Consider the following 9,865-nt stretch of genomic DNA (forward strand, 5'->3'; position numbering starts at 1 on the left):
TTAGTTTATATACTCAGTGATAGCCATTTTTATGCTGTCGCAGATAAAGGAAAAGAAAAAGCAGCAGAGTGAGTGTAGTAAAAGCTGTGGACTTTTTGACCAGCAAGGTATACTTCTAGGATACCTTTTTGAAATTTGTTTTGATGTAAATATGAACTATATGTATATGTAAGAATCATTTAGGCAGTTGTACAAAATTAATGTAATATTATTTCATTGTGATCAAATGAATGTAACTTTGTAAGAATTATTTCTTTTGGTTGTGAATGAAGAAAATCATTGATGAAATATGGATTTGATGATTTGATGGATTGATGATATTCCCTTATTGCTACGGGTTTTATTCAACAGGTTTTTTATTTTTTGATAATTGTATTTTTAGCCATCACCACGCCCGTTTTTTGTCAAATTTTCTTTAAGATTTAAAATTAGTTATTTTCTTCTTAATTAATTTCATGGTATTTTCCTGAATTAAAGAATTACTATTAAATCTTTTAGCATCAAGTTTAATTTAAAAATAAATTGGAAATCAATTAAAATCCCTTGTAGTATGTTTAATGGATTATCGATAGACAGAGTTCGATAATTCATTAGGCATATTACGGGATCATGTCATATCTTATGAAAGGATAAGGTGTGATAATAAGTCCTTTTGAATATCTGCTTGATGAGGAAAATTAAATGGTTTCTTTGGTATATGACTAGTCTTTATGACACGACTATCAAAGTTCCTCCTTTGACCCTTTATGGTTTTGTTAATGACAGAAGAAACTAGAAATCTTTTATGGCATTTCTAGAATGGTATTCTCCATTATTATAATGGAGGTTTGAACTCAAAAATATCATTGAAAACCACAATCTTTGGATGAAGCGTACCTCAAAAGCTAGGGATGCATGTTCTTTGTTCATTTTTCATCAGCCTTTCTTTAGAAGCCCAGAAGGCTTGTTATGGACCATGAATATGGCATATGAATGGAAAAATTATTTCCAGTGTATCAAGCACAAGGAAAGCAATAAAGGCTTGAGAAAAGAGCTGAACTCTTTCCTATGTGAACTCAATAATTATCAGCCTAAGAATAAAATGCTTGAGTCCACTTCTCTTGGTGTAAGAACTGATTACACTCATCCAGCTTGGTAGGACTCACAGGATCCTACTGAGATAGATAATGTTGCCATTAAAAGACAAAGAATAGTCACTACTGATGTGGAGAGTAGGCCATGGTGCAAAGGTCTTTATGGAGACATTTAATTTGAAGACTCTTATTATGATAACTTTAATCTAAGTCCTAGTCAGAATTCTTTCTAGTTTTAAGTATTATCTCTAAGTTGGTTCATGTGGCAAGCCATCCAAGTGTGTTTGGTATCATATACTGTATTATTCTCTTTATCTTTATTAAAGGTGCATGTACCAAAAAGTTAGTTTGTAATTAGTATGTACTACGTCACAAGAAAATATTCTATTTTAGTTTTATCTATTTCCTCCCCTATCCTTTATATAAAGAGAAGTTTGTATTAGTTTTACATCGAAATGAAATAAGAACCAACTCTTTATCTCAACTTCTATGGCTGGCTAAATTTCTCCTCCTCTCCTGAAAGTCTAATATTATATCTTATTCATATTTCTCCTCATCTAAATATAAGTATACTTTACACTTATCTCTTTTAAGGAACCTTTATAATAGAAAATGCTCAATTATTAATCATTTGCTATGGTCTTCTTAATCTGCTTTTATGTAGCAACACAAAAAGTATTGCCTTGAAATTTGTCAACCATTATAGGTTTTATATCTCGTTACCACATGAATATTGTTATGTTTAATCTAAGTTAAGGAGCTTCGATCAACTTTGATATGTGCTAAATCACATTAAATAAAAAAATTATGAAATGATAAAAAAAAATCATTATCCTAAATAAATAATTATTAAATAATGCTGAGATCTTTAAAAGTAGATAACCATATTTAAAAATAAAAACGTGGCATTTGATTTAATTTATTTTTTTCAAAAAAGAAAAAAACTCAAGCTTGGACAAGTCACCATCTTCCATCGTCTCGCATTCCAACTTTGTTATTTTTACACGAGGCGAGAGGATAGCCAAACCTCTCTCCCTTTCTTTCTCTATCGCTATATATAAATATTTTCTTGCAAACCTATTTCTTCGCTCTCACATCTCTGTCTCTCCTTCTTCCTCCATACATAAAATCTTAATATCATTAGACCTTGTAATAATATCCAATTGAATTGTTCACAGTAATTGCACAGAGAGACAGAGAGGGAGAGAGCAGAAACAGAGGGCCTTTCTCGCCCTCTCTTCTTGTTATGCCTCCTCTCAGATCTTAGATTCTCTTAGTTTTTCTTTTTCTTCGGTAAATTTTCAATCACAAAAAGCTTTACTTTTAGATTTTCTGTTGCATAGCTGCTGGGTCTTGGATCCTGAGCTCATTCCTTGCCAATTTTGATATTTTTCTCCTTGTTTCTTAGGAATCCTGATCGCTGGTTGATCTTTGATCAGTTAAAGTTGTATTATGCTTTTGGATTGAATCCAAGAGTACCCATTTCGTAAATATCTGTAAATATTCAAGCTTTGTTTTATTATTTTTTTTTACCAGGTATTGTTGTTCTCTTTGTTTAATCCGCATTTTGATATTATGTACCTGATTGTTTTTATCAACATAATATTATATTCTATGTCTTCTGAGATATATTATGCCTATGAATACTGGGATGTCCTTATTCTATTTGCATCCAATTCCTTGTTACAATTTAGATCTGGTGTTTGGTAGTTACACTGATAGAAATTGTTTAGTTTTTGATCAAATGTTCAGTTTTATGTTTTTATTTCTTTTGTTTCCATTTGTTGGGATTTTCCTGATGAGATTGGTGTGCAGAAATGAAAATGGAGCTTGGAAAGCTATTCATTGGTGGGTTATCATGGGACACAAATGAAGACCAACTTAGAGAGTATTTTCAGGCTTTTGGCGAAGTAGTGGGTGCTGTGATAATGAAGGATCGAGCTACTGGTCGTGCCCGTGGCTTTGGTTTTGTTGTGTTTGCAGACCCTGCCGTTGCTGAGAGAGTTGTGATGGAAAAACATTTGATATACGGGAGGAATGTAAGTTTTGACATTTAAATTCTCAACAATTTGTATTTGGATCAATGTTGTTTTGCTGCTTTTGTTTCTACTCCAATTATTTTACTTGCAGGGGAGACTTGTTCGAAATGGAATGGTAAAATCAGATAATTGATGCTCTTGTCTTGGTTATCAATCAATTCAATCATTTTCTTTTCCTTGTAGGGTTGGTAGAGGTGTTTTATTGGCTACATGTCACTTTTGGACAATTAAAATGTACTGAAAACATATATACTCTTCTGTTTTCAGCAAGGTATTAGTTCCTGAGATGCAGGAAGTAATCATAGGATTATCAATATCAAAGTTCATAATTTGGCAACTCTAAACACCAACCAAAAATCAAAATTTCAATGACAGAATGGATTCCATTTTTAGAATTGACAGATTTTGTTTTAGAAGGAAAGAAACCGTGCTATTTGATGTTAGAGGTGGCTTCCTCAATAGTCAATTTAGTTGGATGGTGTAGTTATGTATCGATGAAGAAGACTCTAATTAATCTCAATCAGTAGAATGATGCTAATGGAAACTGCAATTAAATTTGTTTGAAAATTGAGGAAGGGGAAGATAGATAAGGACAATATTCATCAGCTATAGTTTTGTATAACATAATTTTGTTTGGCTGGCCATAACTTTTATTATCTTGAGAGTTAAAGCACTAAATGGTCACTGCCCCATGGATCACTTAATTCATTGTTGGGCTGCTGGAAAACTCTATGCTGCTTTTTACAAGTATATGTGGCATAAGCAATGTGATCAATTTCAAATTCAACTAAATCTTAATCCCAAAGTAGTTGAAGAGATTTTATATATCTGTTTCGTCTGTGCAACTTGGTTCATGTTAAAAATCATTGATAAATTTTTTGAATAAAATATGAAGCTGTTAATACTCACTCACTTCACATATAAGCTTCAACTTCATTACCATTCAGCTCTGTGATCCCTAATCCCATTAATGAAAAATTACTGTAATGTTCAAGAGGAAAAGGCTGTGCAGACATGAATTTTGATCCAGTTTCTCAATTTTCAGGTTCAATGCTCACTTTTTTGGTAATTTCACATATTTGACAGGCCTTGTTTAGTTCTTAATTGCATTATAATTTAGGAGATAGAAACTTTGAACTATTCTAAACATGGAAATATGGTGTTGAATTTTCATTATTAAGCATTTGATTCTCAGGTTGAAGCAAAGAAGGCAGTTCCTAGGGAGGATCAAAACATTGTGAATAGAAACAGCAACAGCAGCATACATGGTTCAGCAGGTCCAGCTCGTACAAAGAAGATATTTGTAGGAGGTTTAGCATCTACAGTCACAGAGACTGACTTTAAGAAGTACTTTGATCAGTTTGGGATAATTACAGATGTTGTGGTTATGTATGACCACAACACTCTAAGGCCAAGAGGTTTTGGATTTATTACTTACGATTCAGAGGAAGCTGTGGATAAAGTGTTGCACAAAACCTTTCATGAACTCAATGGTAAAATGGTTGAGGTCAAGCGGGCTGTCCCTAAAGAACTATCACCAGGGCCAACTCGGAGCCAGTTAAGTGGGTATAATTATGGTGCAAGTAGAGTTGGTGGCTTCCTGAATGGTTACAGTCAGACTCAGGAATACAATACAAGTTCTGCTGGAGGATTTGGTGTTAGAATGGATGGTAGGTTTAGTCCTGTTACTGTTGGTCAGAGTAACTTTTCTCCATTTGGTCCTGGTTCTGGGATGAGGCTGAATTTTGAGCCAGGGTTGAGTCCTAGTTATGGGGGAAATTCAAACATTAACCTTGGCTATGGGAGATTGAGCCCTTCATATAGTGGAAATTCCAGCAGGTATTGTAGCCCTATTGGATATAATGGAGTCAATGGTGGAAATACTTCTGCCTTAAGTTCGACTGCTCGAACTTCATGGAGTAATGGAAGTATTAATCATGCTTCAGACTCCACAAATTCTAGTACTGTTGTGGGCTCTGGAACTGGGAATTCAGGAATGGGTTCTTTTGGCAGTATTGGCAGACTCTGGGGATCCTCGGTTAATTCTGGACAAGGTGGAGGTACTGGCTCTGCCTATGGCAGAGGCAGTCTTAGCTACAATTGGGGAGATTTCAATGTTGGTCTTGGAGGGGTAGGATATGGAAGAAACAGTGGGACAAGTGCTGCGCTAGTTTCATCTCATGCTGCATCACATGATGATCATGATGTACCTTGTGCAGATATTTATGATAATGGCTTGTTGTATGGGGATTCTGCATGGCGATCTTCGCCTTTAGGGCTAGAGGGTTCTGGCTCATTTGGTTTCGGGCTTGGAAATGCAGCTACAGATGGTGTGACTAAAATTGCTGCTGGTTATACTGATGGTTATAGTGTTGCCAATAGACAAGCAAATAGAGGTAATTTTGCCCTCTCTTTTCATTCTTTTCAACTTCTGTTAACTTCAGAGAAATTAATAACAACCACCCTCCCCACTCTTAAAAAAAAAAAAAAAAAAGTTCCAGAAGTGTACACATCAGCCTCTTGCACTAGATGTTCTGTTGGAATTCTTTCATTTTTAACTGCAACGTTATGGCCAAGTGTATAACACAATTGATTCAACAATTTTTTTTATTAGTCCATTCATTTGCATGATAAGCATGTCTCAAAAGGTCATTTGAGTTTAGTGTTGTGTTTTTTTTTTTTTTTTTTTTTTTGGTAATTCTAGTATGTTCAATTGTATGCCCTTTGACTTCTATATTACATTACTTTTTTGCTAAATATCCTTTGATAACTAATTATTGGATTTTAAAATGTACCAATCTTTTGCTTGCTGCCCTATCAGTTGGTACAGCTTGGCACACGAAAGTGAATTTCCCTTAGAGATTTAGTAGGGTTCTTGGTTTATAATTGCTTAGTCATGCATATTAATTGGCTTGCAGTAAATGTAAAACTGCACTAGAGATTTTCAGCTAATAGACCTTATTCAATTATTTCCTGGCCCGTGCAATGCAGGGGACCTCATGCATTGGCGATGCTCTTTATTAGAATTATTTATTTATTTATTTATCAGTAATTTTTTGAGCTCCCCTTCATCCATTCTGTCCTTATGAATAGCTATTTATTTATTTATTTTACTTTTCTAAGGAAGTGGAGACTCAAAATATTATGAGCTGCACATTAATTTTCAATTATTGAACAGGATTTTTATTTCTCTTGAAATGTTGCAATGTAGTAAATTAGGGAGTAGATGAATGTGGCTGTGTACCAAATATCATTGGCACTTTTAGGACTTCAAAATGGATGTGATGTGTGTGTTCTAGTTATCTGCAAGTTACCAATGGAAACTCACTGATCTGCCATCTATTAATTGTTTATTGCTTTCATTTTGAAACTAATACTCTTGGTGGAAGAATTTCAAATAAGGGAATTTGAGTGTAAGATTTTAGTTTAAATTGTTTGAATGGAAGTTAGCACATTCTTTAATTGACTAAATTCATGAATTGTGAACTTATTTGAGACTGTAGGTATTTCAAACTCAAATTCAAAATAGGTTCACAATCATGAACCAACTCAAAGATTCATGGACGTTGTCAATTGAAGGAAACCCATGTAGTATCTATCAAAATTTCCCACTTTCAAACCCCTTAGTCCAAATACAATGTAAAGTTAGTTGATTGCTTATTGTGACTCTTGCCATTCTAATTTTAATTGTTATTGTGACCATGTTACATTGTCCTGTTGTTGTTTGTTTCAGGAATTGCCGCTTAGGATTATTATGATGTGAATGTGAAGAGGTTATTGTAGGTGAAGCATATCAGATTAAGTGAATTACGTACACTTTCCTTGCCTGATGTTTCAGTTTATAAGAGAACTTTATTAGAGCTGATCATTTTGCCTGTTTTGATGAATTTATCGAAGAGTGCAGCCGGTAGGAGTTCTGTGTAAGGTTTGAGCTTTTGATGTTTTTATGGTATAGGTTTTCCTTTCTTGGAATTTAATTAAATGTAAAATCATGTGTTGTGGCGTGTAAACAGAATTACTGTATCATGCATCTCTGGTGACACAGTGATACACAAAAGAATGAACATTTTTTTTTTCTTTTAACAACTTTTCTTTTTTTTTTAATTGTCACTTCTGTGATATCCAGCAAATCGTTGGCTCTTGTCAAGTATGTCGTTTTTGTTATAATTTTGCGATTGTTAGGTTTTTCCTTTCAGCATATTGTAAAAGATGTTTGATTTACTAGTGTGAAACAAAGATTAACCAGATAACAAGCTGTTATATAGCGATTCATGTTCATTGACCATTTTAGAGCATCTATTTATTATTCTTGTTGATGCAAAAGAAAACGTACAGACTGAGCGCTTGGGTATGTTGCCTTCTAAACCCAACAATGAAATCATTTACTGTTTTTGATAACTGATTTCTTTCTTGATTTGTATGAATACGAGGATGAATTACCCATTATTATGGTTGTTCTACACCAAATTTATGCAAACATTTATTTGGGATAATTAGGAAAAAAAAAAAAAAGAACTCAACTTTTCAAAATTTTTGTACTTCTACTCCAAATTTTAAAAATTACCAATTAAATTCTAAATTTTGATTGTTATTGCAATTGTACTTTACCGTTTGTCCTACCATTAAAGGAATTAATGGAATGCCATATCAGATGCTAGCTAAACGCCTAAAAAGATGCCACATCAATTAGAGAAATTTCAAAAAAAAAAAAAAACCCTTAACTTTTCAAATTATTGCAATGTTACCCCAACTTTGAAAATTATAAATTGAACCCTAAACTTTCAAAGAAGTTACAATTACACCATACCATTTGTTACACCGTTAAAGGGGAGTAATGGTATGCCACGTAGGACATAGGACGCTAGTTTAATGTCACATCAACCATTGCTAGTCTACAAGACTGTATAAGCTTGCCCCTTTTTAATTTTTTGCTTAGAATTTCCTACTTTACTACATGCACCTCCACATCTAATATTCTCTTTGAATAAAATATTATCTATGTATTTAATCTCTCTCTCTCTCTTCGTGTATATCTATTATAGAAAGGTATAGAGATTGCCACTCAACCGTGCTCCATGGGAGATACGAGCTCAGCTGGATGTTATTTCTAGTAGTTGATATCTGCTATTGATTTTTGTCACAGTCGCAACGTTTTCTTCTTCTCGGTGAAGATGATAACTTGAAAGTTGCAAATTTTTTAGCAAGCTATTAACTCCTTTAATTGTGTAACAAACGATAGGGTGTAACTGCAATTCCTTTCAATTTTTAGAGTTTAATTGGTAATTTTTAAAGTTTGGGATAGAATTGCCACAATTTGAAAAGTTCAATTTTTTATTTTAGCAATTATCCTTGGTTGATATGGCGCTGAGCTGGCGTCTTACATGGTGCTTAGCTTGCATTTGATGTGGCATTCCATTAACCTATTTAATGATAGGGTGCAATTGGAACAATAGTCAAAGTTTAAAGTTTAATTAGTAACTTTTAAAGTTTAATTAGTAACTTTCAAAGTTTAAGGTAAAATTGAAAATTTTAGAAAGTTTAAGTTTTTTGAGGTAATTATCCCTATTTACTTTGACAATTCATTTAATGGAGCCCATGGGTTCGAGCTATGAAATAGTTGCAAATCATAGGTAAGGTTGCACACATCAATCCTTCTCAGACTTCAAGTGTGGAATGTTTTGTGCTCACACTTTTATTCATTATTGATACGCTCTTGAAATATTTAGACTTCACTTATCATTCCTATGTTCCAATAATCTGGCTGCGCAAAATTATATGGTACGATAATCTAGCTGAACCAGTTACTTTTGTACTTTAGTGTTAGTAACTAGTGACGAATGCCATATATACAAGGTACAATCAGACTCATTTGTGAACATATTTATATTAATTATATTATATTATATGTATTGTAAATATATTTATTTTATTTATGAATATTCTAAAAATAATATATCATTTAAAACTATGATACAATTCAATGTATTTGTGAAATATAGTTATTTGTAATTTAAGTTTAATTTTTTTTATAAAAATTAGTTTTATTTTTATAGGAGAGCTAAACAAAACTATATAATTTGAACTTTATAAACTCCATCTAGAATTCACTAAGTCAAGTTATTTGTGAGCTACTTGAAACTTACTTCAATAAAAGGTCAACTTGATTTAGCCCATTTTTTTTAAACAAATTAAACTTGAGCTTATTGATATTCAGCTCAACTAAACCTGAGCTTTTCACAGCTTGGGTCAACTTAGTTTGTTTACATTCCCAGAGGTGGGGAGGGGCATTTTGAAAAATTCTTTTATAAATATTATATATTGTTAAAAAATTATACCATTACTATTATTATTAGCTTCCTCATTCTTTTTAAATTTTCTATCATCTAGACAAAATAAAGATTATAATTTTAATTAAAAAATAAAATTTTGATTAAGTTAATAAAATCTCCAATTAAATTTTGTCATGATGAATTCTTCGAGAGAAGTTGCATTTAAAAGCTCAATGTTAATCAAAACTTGAACTTTGGAGAAGTATTTATAGTTTGAGATCGTAGTGAAGGCCTGAAAATAACATATTGTTGATAGATTAATTCAAATTAATACAGTTTGATAGATTAAAAGATCTCCATCCAAAATAGGTTGGATTTATAATGCTTATTCACACTTCAAGTTCAATTTAAAACTTTGGATTAATTGCACTTATAATTTTTCAATTTTTAGAGTTATTTCACTTTCATCTTTAATTTTAATATA

General features: G+C 32.5%; 1 protein-coding gene across 5 annotated transcripts; it reads left to right on the plus strand.

Moving 5' to 3' along the window:
* Positions 1 to 2,054: 2,054 nt before the first annotated feature.
* Positions 2,055 to 7,192, plus strand: LOC110652280 (heterogeneous nuclear ribonucleoprotein 1). Of its 5 annotated transcripts, none has more exons than XR_002494401.2 (6): positions 2,055 to 2,366; positions 2,482 to 2,609; positions 2,889 to 3,112; positions 4,308 to 5,508; positions 6,616 to 6,751; positions 6,846 to 7,192. XR_002494401.2 is itself a non-coding variant. In XM_021807861.2 (5 exons), exons 3-5 carry the CDS (start codon positions 2,891 to 2,893, stop codon positions 6,857 to 6,859), a joined length of 1,437 nt encoding a protein of 478 aa, XP_021663553.2. In that variant the 5' UTR covers positions 2,057 to 2,366; positions 2,482 to 2,609; positions 2,889 to 2,890; the 3' UTR covers positions 6,860 to 7,192. The 5 variants fall into 5 exon arrangements, 1 of the variants encoding a protein (XP_021663553.2); XR_002494402.2 differs by having other exon boundaries at positions 2,482 to 2,569; XR_002494404.2 differs by having other exon boundaries at positions 2,482 to 2,559.
* The last annotated feature ends 2,673 nt before the right edge of the window (positions 7,193 to 9,865 follow it).

Source organism: Hevea brasiliensis, chromosome 5 (genome assembly GCF_030052815.1).
Source record: "Hevea brasiliensis isolate MT/VB/25A 57/8 chromosome 5, ASM3005281v1, whole genome shotgun sequence".
Lineage (NCBI taxonomy): Eukaryota > Viridiplantae > Streptophyta > Magnoliopsida > Malpighiales > Euphorbiaceae > Hevea > Hevea brasiliensis.